At 44.1% G+C, this 16,289-nt stretch overlaps 1 protein-coding gene across 1 annotated transcript; it reads left to right on the plus strand.

The window, feature by feature from the left end:
• Positions 1 to 15,615: 15,615 nt before the first annotated feature.
• LOC120095342 (histidine triad nucleotide-binding protein 1-like) lies at positions 15,616 to 15,939 on the plus strand. The gene has a single exon (XM_039087850.1). The coding sequence runs from the start codon at positions 15,616 to 15,618 to the stop codon at positions 15,937 to 15,939; it is 324 nt and encodes a 107-aa protein (XP_038943778.1).
• The last annotated feature ends 350 nt before the right edge of the window (positions 15,940 to 16,289 follow it).

Below are 16,289 nucleotides of genomic sequence, written 5' to 3' on the forward strand. Positions count from 1 at the left end.
ATTCTGACACTGCTGCATCTCCTCAACTGCACTGTCAACTACTTGAGGTCAGGGATGTGACTTGACCACCATTGTAACACGGAATTCCTTGCAGTGCCCAGCAAGTGGAAAATGTCCAATGAGGACTTGTTAGAAAGAAAGCTTCTTTGTGAACTATTTTAGAAAATGCAGACTGATTGGCTCTCCTCCCTGAGGAAAATGGACAAAATAGAGAATTGTGGCCAAAGACTTTTCCATTTTGTTCCACATGGGAAATTATTACTTTGAGCCATAATTTTAAAAGCCTGACCCCGGGAGGAAGAGGAATCTCCCAGAGCCATGAACTTACATCAGCATATAAGCAGCTGCCCTCCCCAGGGCATCTGATGGTGCTGGTCCCAGATGGCTTCCCAGGAACTGAAAGTCCATTCTGGGACTCTTGGGGCTTCCTGTGTGGGCATCCTCCGAGGTCTCCTTCTGTTAAAGGTCTTCTGCTGTGAACATCTTAAACAGAAAGACTCATCTTCCCAATTAGAGGTCTGTACCAGGCCCTTCTGCACTCAGGGTCTGATTGAATCTTCACAGAATGTGAAAGAAAACTGTTAACTCTTAGATTTATAGAGATGAACATCAAGGCACAGATTGGTTAAATAACTCACCCAAGGTCACAGATGGCCAGAGGCTGAGTTGATTTGGGGAAGAAATATATTCTCCATCATGTGACTGCTCAGCTTTTTACACTCCGGTAGCAAAAAGCCACATTCCACTGCCTGCATACACACACACACACACACACACACACACACACACACACACACACACACCATTAAGAGTCCAGCAGGTGATAATTGGTGTTTCTACAGCATGAAAGATTAAAGGAGCTGTGAAAATCTCCCTGACCCTGGCGAAGAACTGTGTGCTTTCTACTCTAATAATCACGGTATCCTCAAACACAAGGTACAGATGGGAGCAAGGCGCTCTCACTCCCTTGCCTTAAATTTTTCCAAGAAGAACAGAATGTGTCAATTAGGTCCTTTTTATTTTTTTCTTTTCTCTTCTTTTCTGTTTTTTTTTTAATTTCCCCCTTCTTTGAGATTACGTAAGTTGTTGTTTCTCACAAACAGCCTGAAAAGGTTTAGATGTGCTCAGGGGCCTGCACAGCAAGCTTCCATGTAGTCAGTCATTAATCATTCAGGATGTTTCTACCCAGCTCAGGCCTCCAACTATTCCCTCACTTCAGCTGAGTGGGTCAAGTACAAATTTCAATAGGCACAAGAAGCCAGTCCATAATATAAAAGGTAAAGTCCCAAAGAGCATACTGGACGGTCCATGATATGTCCTCAAGCAGCACCATGGCCCAATCCCAGACAATGGTGGCCACATAGCCACCCAGAGTCAATATGGCTGACTCCTCTGACCTTTTTTTTTTTTTTTTTTTTGTAAAAAGTGGGCAGTCATTAGCCTAGAAATTTTCATTAGCTTCCCTCAACTTGGAAAATATCATGTAAAATGAATGTTATATTTTACTGTCTGTGACCCACATAAGATACCAGACATAGCTTACCAGACAGCTAAACAACACAACACAGCCTGAGACCAAAGAGCAGGCAGCCCTGAGCAGGTGAGGATCAGCAGCCCCAGTGCTGATGAAGAGTCCCAGGATGACGTTTTGAGACTGAGCCAAAAAAAGGGAAGAACTGTCTGTCCTCTAAAAAAGTTGCACTGCTCAACACATGCTGCTGGGTTGGGTTTTAGCCACTTTGACTATGACTGCAGCGATAGCATCTGCTCAAGCAATAGAAGACACTGTTCTGGGAGCACGGTACAACTTTGGACTCAGCCCTGGGTGAGATGAGCAACAAGCAAGATTGCCCTTCACCCAGCCAACCCTCTCAGCAACAGGACTTCCTAAACTCACCCCCAGTCCCTTCTTCTGTGCTTCCTAATCTGACTTGCTCTAACTTCCCAAACTTTCCCACTGAATCCTCTAGAAGGCCAGGGTCACTACCAGCATCTTCAGTTGCATTTTGAGATACCTTCTTCTGTCTTAATACAGTAGGAATCATATCATGAACAACATGATAATTTAAAGCTAAGCAAACATATTTAAGCATATTGATATTCTAGGCCCATTCCAAGCACAGTGTACTCACTAATGCCTCTTATTTCCAACTGCATAACTGAACATACTATCATCTCGTTTTAAAAATATTTGTTTATTTGTTTACTTAGGTGCTGGAGATTGAACCCCAGTTTTCAGGCTTGCTCTGCCACTGAGCTATACCACCAGCCCTATATTCTGGTCAGGAAACCAAAGCACAGAAAATTATTCAATTAGCTCCAGATCACAAAGCCAACAGGAAGTAGATTAGAGACATGGGACTTGAATTAAGACAGCTGAGTTCCTAAGGCCCATGTGTGTAACCACTGTGGTATATTGTAATCAAGAGAGTGTGAGGTCAGAGAGAAGATTCCTCCACAGAGCATCAGCAATGAAGAAATAGGAGGGGGACACTGGATCTCCTTGTGTTCAGGACCAGCCCCTAAAAGCAATCACAAAGTTCCTCAGAAGAATACAGCCCCCTTTCATCTTCTGAGGTGGGAGATGGCTAGTTCTTTCCAAAGTCCCTCTTCCACTTGGCCATCATCACACCCATCCCCCTAGATGCCTTGCTTTGATGGTCATGTTGTCAGACTGAAGTACCACCTCCACCATGTTGTAGCCACCATAGACCCCATATTATTCCTAGCACCCAGATCACTGCCACCCTCTGCAGTGCTGCCTCAGTTACAGCTTTTGATGACTTTGCTTTCCATACAAGAGTTCCTGAAATCTCTCAAACTCTTGCTTCCAGGACCATCTCTCATTCAGCATTTCCCCTCCATTCCAAAGCCATACATGCAAACTTCTTTACCTCATCATCCTATCAACCCCAAAAAGAGAATTTTCATTGCTATATTACTACCATTTCATTTCATCTTCTACTTGCCAATTCTAAAACCGATGCTCGTCCCATAACCCAAGTTCATTGTGATACCACCATCTTACTGATTGTCCCCTGCTGCACAGACTTACCTCCAGGTGTGTCTTACTGCTGTTACTCCCCAGTATTTATTCTGGTTGTTTTCTTACTCTTGCCCTAAGTCCCACCCCAGGACAGTGGGATCAACCCTTACTAAATCTCACTACTCTGAACCTTCATCCAAGCAATGACCTTCTTGGAAAAGAAATGTGCAAGTTTACTTCAAATGCATAAAAACCTACCTCAAGGAAAGCCAAATGTCATCTTTCAGCCTTAATATATTTCCCAGTCATTCTTCTATTTTTTGGCCTGATGTAATTTAGTATGAAAACAATCCAGAGATTAACGTATTGTGGTGCCTTCCTTTCTCTTCTTTCTCTGATAAGAAAATAGACATCATTACATAATGATGCCCCAGGCTCTCGCCAACCTATCTCCCCACCTCAGGGATGTGTCTCCTCACCCAACTCATGGATGAGCTGAAAAATCTCCTCTCCAACACCATTTTCTGCACTGGAGAACCTAGAGCCCTAGTGTCTTTATCAATGCCACCATCACCAATCAATCAATCACTCTCCTACATCATCAAAGCTCCTTCTTTTTTGACCCTTTCATCAATTACAGGTGACAAATCCCATACCAAATTTCACTCCCTTCTTGTCCCACCCAATTTCTCTGTTCCTTTTTACAGTTATCTAATGTCCCTTTTCTCTTAAACTCTACTATTTGTTCATCCTTCCTTATCTCTACTAAAACAGCTCTTCTGTGAGGTTTATATGATGTGCATCTTAAAAGGCCATGTGGCACCTGAGACTTTATCTGGGGTTTCTGATTAATTCCCAACAGCCTGAGTTAATTCTCAACAATGGAGACAAGGCTGCTTAGGGGTCAGCCACAAATAATAGCAAAAGAGCAATAATAAAGACAGTGATGACAAAAACAGTGAGAGCTAGCATTCCTTTCATGCGAGCACATGCCAGGCATATGCCTTGGGCTCAGTGCACTGTTAACCAAAGCAGTACCCTTCCAAGACTCCATGAAGACTTTCTAACAGTTTGATATAAATATGTGGATGGATTGGTAGATGGGTGGATGAATAGATAGAAATATAGACAAAAGTTGGGATGATAGAAGGGTAATAAATTAGAAAGCTATCAGATGGTCTTTTTTTCCCCACTCTGGCTCTTCAAGGTCCTGGTCATGCCTTGTGAAATAAGAATGAAAATTCATGAAGAATCTGTAAATCCAGTTACTGGATTTTGAATTCTGATACATCAAACTTGAAATATTAGGTTTATTAGTTACTTTGCTTATTAGGACAAAACACCTAATAAAAGCAACTTAAGGAGTGGAGGGTTCATGTGGCTCACAGTCTGAGGGTATACAGTCCATCATGCCAGAGACACATGGGCAGAAAAGGAATAAGGTAGCTTGGCCACGTTGCACCCACAGTCAGAAAGCAAATATATGAATGTTAGTCTTGTTTTCTCTGTTGTATTCAGCCCAGGACCCAAGCTTAGTGGGCTGGTATTTCCCATATTCAGAGTGAATCTTTCCATCTCAGTTAAATCTCACTGGAAATGCCCTCACAGGCACACCCAGAAGCATTTTTTCCTGGGTGATTTTAAATCCAGTCAAGTCAACACTGAAGATTAACCATCACACTAGGGATCTTGGACCACAGTCATTAGGATGCCATCTTCAATTGAGCTTTACTTTCTAGAACTCAGAAACAGCTCATTAATGCCTAGATCACTATCACCACCCTGAGGCATAGGCCCTCAAAGAACTCTCACTCTTCGACAGAAAGGTTGCTGTGTGTGTTGGAAAGATCACTACATTTAATCTCACTGTCTTAACACCTTACAAGGTAGAGATCCATTATCTCCATTTACAGATCAGGAATCAGAGACACAGAAGATAAATGACTTACCCAATATCACAGTTAAAATCTGATGAGCCCAAGATGAAAACCCTAATTGGGATCCCAGCTCTTGATCATTTCAGAACTTCATACTATTTACTATTTACTGACCCCCAAAAAAACACAATCGCTGTCTGACATTGTATGTTGGGCATTGGACGTAACATCTCCAATGGCTTGCTTTTCACAGCAATTCTGAGCCATTGTTCTGGATGAGAAAACTAGGTCTCAGAGAATTTGTAGCACCTATCCAACCAAGGTCACAGTGCAAGCACATGACCAAGGTGTGTTTCTCAGAAGGCGGACTACAATATCAAGCTCATTTTATAGAAGCAGGGAGGGCAATAGAGGTCAGAAAATGTCAAAAAAATGACTAAGGTCAGTATCATCAAATAACAAGAAAGGCGGGACCCGATTCAAAGTTGCCATCCTGTCAAGAACGGCACAGTCCCTAAGAACTGTGTCCTGCCTGTATCCAGAGCAGGCTCATTGTTCGAGTGGAACACAGTCAAGGGAATTGTTGAGGGAAAAATGAAGTTTGGCCTTGGCAGGGGATGAGTTGCTTCCCAGAAAGCAACCAAGCCTTGGCCTGTGCTTCCTTCCCCAGGATCCAGACCAAGTCAAGCGGAGATGGAATGGTGATGGATGGACAGTGAGAATTTTGCTCTGCTTGGGGATGCTTCAGACTTTGGGAAGAAAGTAGCCTAAAGCCAGCATCATCTGGAAGAGGTCACAACTCTGCCTGGGTGCTGGAGTGTAAACTCCCTGCTGGCTTTGGATCCTATTGTTTTTCTTCCTCCCAGAACTCTTTTCTGTACTGTTGACTTTCTCACTGGAGGTGCAATTATTTAACATGGTGCTGAAGCCTGGGGAAGACTGTGCATTTTAATCAAAGCACTGGATGAGAGAGAGTCTAGATGACTTTACAAAATGTATTGGAGGGGAATTTTGCAGAGCAATGTCTGGGTATCAGGTAATTAAGTAAAAAGGGAAATAACTTCCCAAGGGGTGTAAACAAACACACCGAGTCAGGCTCACTTCAGCATATATGCTGACTGAGGAAAATGGATTTCTGAGTGGACTGTGGCTCGTCAGCCAGGGCTGCTTCCTGTAATGTCAAAATAAACAGACTTCATGAGTCTGAGATCTGTGGAGTCTTCTGCAAGTAGAGGTAGGTGAACGACCATTGGAGAAAAATCTGACCATATTTCCTACAGTGGTAAAGAAAGTGAAGCCTTGAAGGGCAAAAAGACTTTCCCAAGGTCATGAGGCAGCTGAGACTATACCCTGGCTTTCTGATTCCCAGGCCTGAGTTAATTCTCAACAACACAGCCAAGGCTGCTCAGGGGCCAGCCACGAATAACAGCAAGGGAATAATAAGAACAGTGATGACAAAAACAGTGAGAACTGGCATCCCATCCATGACAGCACGTGTCAGGCATACGCCTCGTGCTCTGTGCTCTATGCTCTGTGCATGTTATCCATGTGATATCCTTCCAAGACTCCATGAAGAAGATGCTACTACTATCCTCACACAGAGGTCAGAAGACAGAGATAGGCTGTAAGAAACTAGCTAAGCATTCCTCAAGTTGAGAATGTCATAGAGTAGGTGTCACATGCAGACCCCTACCATACTCCACTGTAGAGACTGCAAACATCCAAAGCCTTTGCCTGTTTACTATGTCTGGTCTTCAATCCTAAAAGTCTTGGACCCTGGGCTCCTGAGTCTATCTAACTCTGCTATACCCATTTGGACCACGTTCGTCCTGAGGAGAAAACGGATCCATCCTTTTTCTCATTTCCCCTGAAAGATAACAAGAGCAGACATAAAGTGAAAGCAGAGGAAGTGCAGATGCTCTCGTGAGCTTTGGGAGCATCCCACACAGCACCTGCAGCAATCTCCTGGAAAACGCACACTACACTGTTTCTTCTGAGGCCCACAACTCCTTGACTCCCTGCACTCTTTCTCACAAAGTTGTCTTCCTCTTCCCTCCTCCAAAGGTCTCATGTCAGCTCCTCGGGTCTTATTTCTCCCTTAGTCCTTTCTCCTCTGTCTCTTTTCTCCTTCCTTCTTTGTGAGATGAGAACCAACCATTTATTTCTGTGGACACCCATGCCTTCAGGGTCTCACCTTCCACCCTGAGCATCTTATCAAGGTATCTTACAGAGGCAATTTTCCTTTTCAGAGAGAGAGATTCTGGAATGAACTGCTGAAATAAAATTCATTATTCAGTTGGTGACACCAATAACTAAGAGGTCTCTCCTTGTGCTTTTTTAAGCTGGTATGTCTGTTTATCTATGTGGCGTAGGGCTTCTACAGGATAACCTATACTGGGAACTACAGAAGTTGAGTTCCTGCATTTATTATACCTCCTCTTGTGTTTGTCTTTTCTTGACTTTCAGCCTCCAAGACATCCTAACGATACAAACTTTATTTGGGCTGAGACTGCAGAACATTTCGCCACCTCCTGATCCCAACCTCTGAGCAATGACTTTCAGAAAACACACAAACTAAAATGGGCTTCTCTAGAAAAGCCTTACTTCGCTCCAGTCTCCTCCCTAGAACCTAGTAGAGAACCTGCAGATGGGAATAATCTGCTCACTCAGCATGGGCACCCAGTCATGTCCAAAGTTTCTATGTTCTGTGTAGTCTTTGAAGATACATGAATAACAAAAGATTAAGTTCTTAAGCTCAAGAATGTGTCTATATTGAATGACACTGATCTTTATGGATATGGATCCTGGGGACATCCTTAATGCATCTTTCTGGGAGGTTCATATCATCTTTGCAAACACTGCATGTAAGGTAGCAGCAATAGGACCTATACTTTGCTCTTGCCTGTATTATGCTCTCGGCCATGTGACTGGGCTGTACTTGTCCACCGTTGTAGATCCTGCTTGGCTTTGAGCTGACTCATGGGGCTGACTTGGGTCAGTAAGATGGTGGTGAGAACAATGGAAAATGAAGTTTGTGGGATAGAATTGCATGCAGTGTTAGGCATTTGCACATCTCCCACCACTATTAGGCCAGTCTGGACTACCCTGCTCATGCAGAAGTGAGGACCCCAGTTAGGCACCTCAGCAAAGGCTAATCCAGATTGACCATTAGCCAGGTAACAGAGAGGTGAGCAGAACCCAGGACTAAGCACCATCTGACTCCAGATACTTAAGAAACATGTACTCGTTGGGAAGTTACTCAGGTTTTATGGTTATTTTATGCAATATTATTGTAGTAGTAGATAAGTGACATAAAATTTTAAAGGAATCATGGAACACCTAAAGTGGCCTGAATAAGCATAGAATCAAACGAGAGGAAACATTGTCTGTTGATCCCCTCGGTAAGACTGAAAACATTTGACAAGACCACTTTTCAACACCTGAGAGAGAAGTCTTAAGTGCTTTCAATATTTGAAGTTTCTGATATATTAAAACTGAAGCTACAAGGGCTAGAGAGTTGGCTCGGTGGTTAATAGCACTTCCTGCTCTTGAAGAGGACCCAGTTTGATTCCCAGCACCCACATGGTGGATCAAAGATCTGGAGCTTCAGTTCCAGGGTATCTAATCCCTTCTTCTTACCTTCCTGGGTTCCAAGAACACACATGGAGTGTATGTACATACATGTAGACAAAACATTCATGAAACAAATAAATTTAATTTTTAAAGAGGTAACTTTTTCAATTGCAGATTCATTAAAGGTGATGACAAAATATGGAATAAGTTAAATATTTCTCATGCAAAAAGTTAAGTATTCCTCATGCAACAGAGGAGCCTTTTAACGTTGGGAGAGGCAGAGTAGCCCTGTTCGCAGCCCTATTTGGATATAACATTAAATGCCTAAGCATGCCCTTCATAAATGTGAGAATGGAGACTAATGGCCTCTGTGCTACCCTGTTCCAGGCCAGTCTAAAGTAGAGGGTGTGAAGACAGAGGGCGTGTTGGTGAGAGCTGAGATTTAATAATGACTCTCGGGGCTGAATTAAGATGAAGCGAGTCACTCTGAGTTGAGAGTGAGGAGAAAGTGTACCTGTATTTACCCAGGGTCCTCCCAAAGGAACCCCCACAGACATCTAGAAAATCCCCCACAGCTGCAACGATTGATGCATGGGCCCCCCCATTTAGGCCAACCTGGCCACCAAGAAGCCTTGGGTCATCCCACCAGCACCTCAGAATAGTTACAAGACTCCGAAGACCTAGCAGCATGAAGCAGGGCTAATTCCTGTATCACATTGCCACCTAATGGTCACTCTTGTAAAATCAAATTCTCCATTTCTGAGATTTATGAGCATCCTTGGGAGTAAGGTGAAGGCTGCAAGTAGGACGTAGAAATCACACACACACACACACACACACACACACACACACACACACACACGCAGGTCTATATAAGATTCTTTACACACCTCCTGGCATGTACCAGGACATAGTAACTGCAGTTATTAACACCATTATTTTATCATTGGCACATTACTGTAGAAATCCTGGCTGAGGTAATTGGGTTTAGGGGAAATTAGATTTTTAAAGAGATATTAAGAATCCATTTCTTCCTTGATTTCATTCAATAAACAGGTATTAAATGTTTAGTGCACACCAGCACTGCACTATGTAACCGAATCCAAGTGGAAAAGATATAAAAACAGCTAAGATGTAGCCCCTGCAGTACAGCATTTCCAAAGGGCATTCAGGCAGCCCTCAAGTGCTGTAAAGAGACGCTTCCCCACAGTGTCAGAGTGGTGGTGATTGCTGGGCAAATGCTGCAGCTTCTTTCAACGCAAAAACGCAACCACGGACGCTAGCGTGGTCCACCGGGCCGGCGTCTGACGGCGTTCTATCTTCAGAACTTTGGACAGTTCTTGGTTTGAAAGGGGCAGGTGGAAAACTTCAGTTCACTAGAATAAAGGGACTGTAGGTTTATAAAGAATGAGCATGCAGTAGGGCTTGGAGTGATGGAGCAGGAGTGTATCCGTGAGTGTTTGGGTAGCTCCTTAGTGCCCCTGCATTTGTGTCATTGATGGGAAGGGCATTGATCTCATGTTAGCCTTGAAGACTGAATGAGTTTGTGCAAGGCACACTCTTACTTTCTGCCATTTGTTACACCCACTGGGTTTTATTACTGAGCATGTTCTTCAGACTCCTCCTTTGGACTCCTTGCCAGGCCTGGATTCATTTCTGTAGGCTTATACATTTTCTCCGCTATTGAAAGTTGCTCTATTCCACCTCACCCTCATATATGGTGAGTGCATCTACCTGTGGGTCTCCTGCCCCAGCCATTGCACACTGGCAGCTGTATGACCCAGGAGACTGTGTTGGAGGACAGCTAGTTTATTGAAATGGCAGGGCTAGCTTATGTGGCTCGAGCCAGTGGGGGAGGGAATAAAAAAAGGACAAGGGAGAAAATGCACCTAATTTGCATATGTGGACCTGATTGAAAACAGGCAAACCTTAGTGACATACCAATTCAAATAACAAATCATTCAGGAGGAAACAGGGACTTTCCAAGCGTATCAGTGAGATTAGCAGACTGCTTGCCACATGATCTCTTAGAAGCTAGTTCTCTGGTAAAGAAACAGAAGACTACCTAACTCTATCGTGATGTGGCCTTTGTCTGTATGGGGTTGAATAGGCCCAAACCTGACCTGGGCAGAGAGTGACCCCACTCCTGGCCTGCTCTCTGAGAGTTTGTTCCAGCTATGGGTAGCATTCCACCATCCTTCATCTGGCTTGGGAACCCACATCTTCCCCTTTGATTTTTCATACTAGTGCCACATCATCGTCATATGATGCATGTGTCAGCATAGTCTGAGGGAATAGCTTGATGTTGTACCAGAACTTGGTTGGTAATGACTTTGGTTATATTAGCAACTTGTTTTTTTTTAAAACTGTATAAGACCTAGGGTAAGAAGGGGACTGAGGGAAGGGGGGTTGCTCTGATGGCTGGAATGGAGACCTTCAAAGGCAAAAGCCAGGCAATGAGGGGGTTGGAGTACCAAGGGATCAGGATCATTGAAGGTGTATTGGGACCTCAAATCCTTGTGGAAGTTGCAAAGAGTCTTAATATTTTGTTCAACCAATCCCAATATATTTACATAGAAACAATATCCCTCCCCCAGGATGACACAAGTCCCCCACTGTTCTGCTGTCAAAAGGCCCAGAGCCCTTCTGTTTCATAGTACCACTCCAGCAAGGGTGGTCATTCATCATTGGAGGGTATCCAGCTATCTGTGGCAGCAGCCATGGCTTGATCCAGCCTGTCTTTGGAATCCCCAACTAGGTGGTGGGTCTGTGCTAATGCCCTTCCTTGTCACAATAAGAGTGTGAGTTCCAGTTCCACCAGCAGAAATTTTCTCTTTTTTGTCTTGTAGAATATCCACCCCATCTTCTTCATATAGATATATCTGAGGAATCATTATAACACAAACACAAAACTCTTCAATGGTTTAGTCGATGCAGGGGCTTATAGTCCCTCTGGCTTATAGCACTAGAGAAATGGAGGAGGGTTGACACATCTGAGGCTGATAACACTGATATTAATCACACAATGGGCACAAGATGTCCCCATGGTCCTCACAAGGCATAGAGATAGGGGGCCCTCAAGGAAGAAGACCTCCTGTAAGGGTTGATTAAAGGAAGAACTTAGATTTGAGGAGTTGTCAATTAAGGTAGAGTTAGCAGGTACCGTGGCTAAAAGGGGATGCAGAAAGAAGGCACAAAAGAAACATAGGGAGGCATTGGGGTCAGATGTGACAGGCGGCGGGTCAGCAATATATTGAACATATCGTAGCCAGAACAGGATAGATTGAGCATTTTTTTCTCCATTGTGTTTCCTGGTCAAGCATATTTTTATGAGTTAGCATGGACTGGGATGCCTGCCCCAGCTGCCAAGAGTTATGAGTATCATCAGAGGGATGTGCAGCTTAACAGGGGGATATAGTTTTCCCATGATTCCCATTCTATATCCATCATTCCAGGGGTCATCTATAACAATGGCGAGGCAGCTATTTAGGTTTTGAAATAGGCTATTTCGGGGAGAGCTGACTTCAACTTTACAGAACCAATAATGGTAGCCATCATAATGATCCTGCTGTGTGAGGCGGTCCACTTCCCCTTTCTGACACTTTTGTTGATAGGAAAGCAGAAAAATGGGTTGGGGATCACAGAGTTGGAGTTAGAATAGACAGGAGTAGAAATAGAGCTTTAAGCACATTTGGTTGGGGCCTGATCCCCTGATTCTTGCCATCATGGGTTTCAGTTGTGGGTGTTGGGAAAAGAACTAGGGGCAGCTTGAGCAGTGGCTGGATGGGCCTGCAACACAACAAAGACTGCCATTAAAATAGCAGACAGGGGGCTTGAAGAGGGCACATGCATTGTACAGTTGTCACCAGATCACAAATGCTCTGCCAGGTCATCTCGTTCTCGATCACAGGCGTCCTCTTCCAGGTCTCCTCCCCTTTCCCATTAGCAATAAGCAGGCCATCATCTTGGTGGGCAGAGAGAAGTTGGACATTTTGTGCTGCTATCCAGATAGGCTGAGGCTGATCCTGTGGGAATACACAAACAAAAACCCCTTCCTGTCTCAAGGAAGGAATCATGTCCCTTCCAGATCCCAGCTAGGGCATCCTGCCATCTCACCAACAAGAGGGAATCAATTGTTGTGTATGCCAATGAACAACAATATCTGTGTTTGTGTTTGTGTGTGTGTGTGTGTGTGTGTGTGTGTGTGTGTGTATTAAAAAATGTTTAGTGTTGCTAGTGCCATTGCCAATTGAACACCAGGGATATAAGAGGTATAAGAGGTTGTATCCCTTTTTAGCTGGGTTTTGAGTGCTTGATGTGCCCTCTCAGTTATACCTTGTCCTTGGAGATTATAAGAGAGTCTATATGGTGGGTAACTTCCTATGCAGAACAGAAGGTTTTATAGTGAATGCTGGTGAAGGTGGGCTGTAACTGGCCTTGACTTTTTGTGGCAGGCCCATAAAGTTTTTTTTAGAGCGTTCTCCCATTTAGGCAGAGGTCCATATGAAGTGAGAGTAAGTGTCTATTGTAACACATATTTTTGTTGCCCAAGTTGGGGTATGTGGGTGACATTAATCTGTCACAGGACATTGTTGACCTTGAGTCCTCAAAATTAACTCCCATTTCTATTATTACAGGGGTGGAAATTAGCAAGGCACGTGAATTGCAAGTTTTTATGACCAGTGTAGTTGATTAGATGGAATATGGTGGAATCAGATTGTAATCCTTTTAGGTTGACATGGGTCCATGAGTGAGAATTCTTTGCTTGCTCAAGGAATTTCTCTTGGGTGCAGGGCTAGGTGGGCGGTGGGGGATAGTGTATGAGATCGAACATGTTGAACAAAGAGAGAAGCGGTCATCCCTTGAATCAAATTGGAATCAGATCTGGCAAGTCAGGGGAGTAGGTTAGTCAACAGGATACATGCTGCCAGAAAATAAGATGAAAGGACCATCTTCTTCCTCAAGGGCCATGTAGACAGCATAGAGTTCCCTGAATTAGGGAGAGCGGTCAGGAAGCTCCCAGAATAGTTGGAGTTTGATTGGCAGAGTGAAAAAGTATGACTGCGGCCACCTTGTTTCCCCCGCATCAGTGAAGATAAGAGGGGCCTCAAGAATTGGTTTTCATGGAAAGAGGCAGGGAGGGAGCACAGACATGTTAAGAGTGCAAAACAGAGGTCCATTTCTCATTGGGATAATGGTTATTGACTTGCCCGGAGAACCCCATTAGGCTTATGGCAAAGCAGGAGTGATTTTTAAGAAACCGTTGGACATCCAAGAGAGAGAAGGGGTCATGAGGATGTCTGGTTCTTTGCCCAGTGTTTGTAAGCCTCTGTCTCTTCCTAGCTTTATCATAGAGACCAGGGCATCAACCTCTGTTAGAAGTCTGAGAGCACCACCAGTAGCAGTGTGAAGCCATTCCAAAGCTTGCTGGGGCTGATGTAGGGCCCTATGAAGGTGGAGGAAGGGTTAAATTTGAGAAACTTGACAGGTTTGACTCTCATGTATTGGACCAAGGACATGCCCTGAAATAACTCATTGATTCCGCAAAGGGCTTGTTTGGCCTTAGAAGTGAATGTTGGCGGGGGGAGCGGGAGTATCCTTTTAGGAGGTCAAAAAAAGACTATAGGGGTTTTGTAAGTATTGGCAGCCATGGCCAGAGCCAGTTGGGGTTTTCTTCTCCACCTCACTTATAATAAGGATGAGAGAAGACCCCACTTATGGTGCTCACACTTGATCCTGGTGAACAGACTGAAATGATGTCTGGTTTATTCTCAGGATCGTTACTCCATGAGGGTAAGAATAAATATAAGAGATGGCATATCAGCCCCACCCTACCCATCCTGCCTCTTTTCAAATGATATCTCTGAAGTGACAAACTGCATCACTTTGCTCTCCAGCTCAGGTCCCTCTTCGTTCCCCAGGCTGCCATGCTATCATCGAGTCTGTAGACTATAGATTGGATAAGGTAGGAGACATCATGGTCAGCCCTGTGGCATCTATTTTTGGTGTTGTGGCTAGTGTATGTGAAGCTTCAACCAATACTTACGGTGCTTATAGCCATTTCCTTTGGCAGGAATGGGGAAGGGGGATCCAGATCTGTGATCACTGCCTACCAAAGTGAAAACATCAACCAAGAGGTACACTGGGTGTCTTCCATGGGAGAGGTACGCAGGCTGCCTGTGAGTCTGCAGACAGTTCAGTACACATAGAGGCAGCTTGACTGTTTCTTGGATAAATTTAATTTGACTCTAGATTGGGGAGAAATTTATTTCAATGAGGTGAAGAGAAGAGGAACCCAGATTGTTGAAATGTAACTTTCCCACTTCAGAGTTTCAGTTGAGACCTCTGAGTTGAAAAACATTGCTGCTGTGTAGATCCCCTTAGAAGCTCTAGGGCATAGCTCCGGGCCCTTTGCTTGTGTTAGGCAACAGTTGACACTAACTGCAAGTGGAGGATGGGAAAATGATGAGGGGTTGAAGCCCCCAGGGGATTAGTGTGGGTGGCTTTGTGCACATGAGTAAAGTGCAGAAAAAGGAGAAGGTGCTGTATGTCACTACCTCAGCAGAGAAAGAATGGGCTTCAGGAGAACCATTAGAGGCTCCCAGAATGTGCTTCCTGACTAGACAGGAGGCAGGCTGTCTTAAAGAGTCAGCAGGCAGGAGGCTCAGTCTGCACTACTGTGCATTTACACTGAAAGAGAGGCAGGAAGCCCATCATTGTGTTCTGCATGGAACCCTAAACAATTCTGTCAGCCATGAACATTCTAGAAAAAAACCCTGTGTTAACATGTGATGTGGTAGAATTTCTTTTTCTTTCTTCTTGTTTTTTCTCTTTCTTTCATCCTTTCTTTCTTCTTTTTTTTTTGTTTCTGTTTGTGTTCATATTTAGTTGGGACTTTTGGTTTGATTTGGTTTTGTATTGTTTTGATACTTTAGTTTTTGACCCAGAGTCCCACTAAGTATCCCAGTCTGATCTTGAACTCATGATATTTGTACCTCAGCCTCCCCAGTGCTGGGATCAAAGGTGTGAACTACATTCAGCAGTATAAGGCTTTATAGTTTTACTGAGATAGAATTGGCATCCACAGTAGCTATTTTCCTTGGTTCTACAAAAAAAACTTCCAACTGAAATAGAGGGGTGTGAGTAGCCACAAGGGCTGACAAGATTACCCAGGCTTAAATGGCCCAGCACAGTGACTACACGATCTTCCATAAAGAAATCCTCATCAAGATCATCAGTAAGGACAGCCAGTGTCTTGCTTTTCGTGACACTACCCCTCGAGCACCAAAACACTTTCTGGCAATAGCCAAGAAGAATATAGCCCAGAGTTCTGTAGCAGAAGGTGATAAAGAAAGTCTTCTAGGATGTCTAATAACAGTTGGCAAGAAATGTGCTGCAGATCTGGACCTGAACAACGGTTATCAGGTGGTTGTGAAGGTGCAGATGGGGACAGTGGTCTATCATACTCATCTCCATGTTCTTGGGGGTCAGCGGATGAATTGACCGCCTCGTTAAGCAGATTGGATGATTTTTTCCTTCTTTGGGTTGTGATTCAGTTGTCAAGCTCTGGGATATTAAATGTCACGCAGAGTTTTGCCTGTGTCTGGAGAAATTGAAGGGACCATTTAAAATACTGGGCCTAATAAAAGAAATCGTTACATGCCAAATAAATGAATAGGAAGAAAGGTTTAGCATGGCTCGCAGTTTGAGGGTACAGTCCATCGTGGTGGGCAGCTGTGATGGCAGGATTATGAAGTGGTTGACCACACTGTGCTTCAGTCAGGAGGGAGAGGGGTGACTGCTGATACTCGGCTAGCCTCCTCCTTTCCCCTTTTAATTCAGACTGGGACTCC

Source organism: Rattus norvegicus, chromosome 10, assembly GCF_036323735.1.
Source record: "Rattus norvegicus strain BN/NHsdMcwi chromosome 10, GRCr8, whole genome shotgun sequence".
Taxonomy (NCBI): Eukaryota; Metazoa; Chordata; class Mammalia; order Rodentia; family Muridae; genus Rattus; species Rattus norvegicus.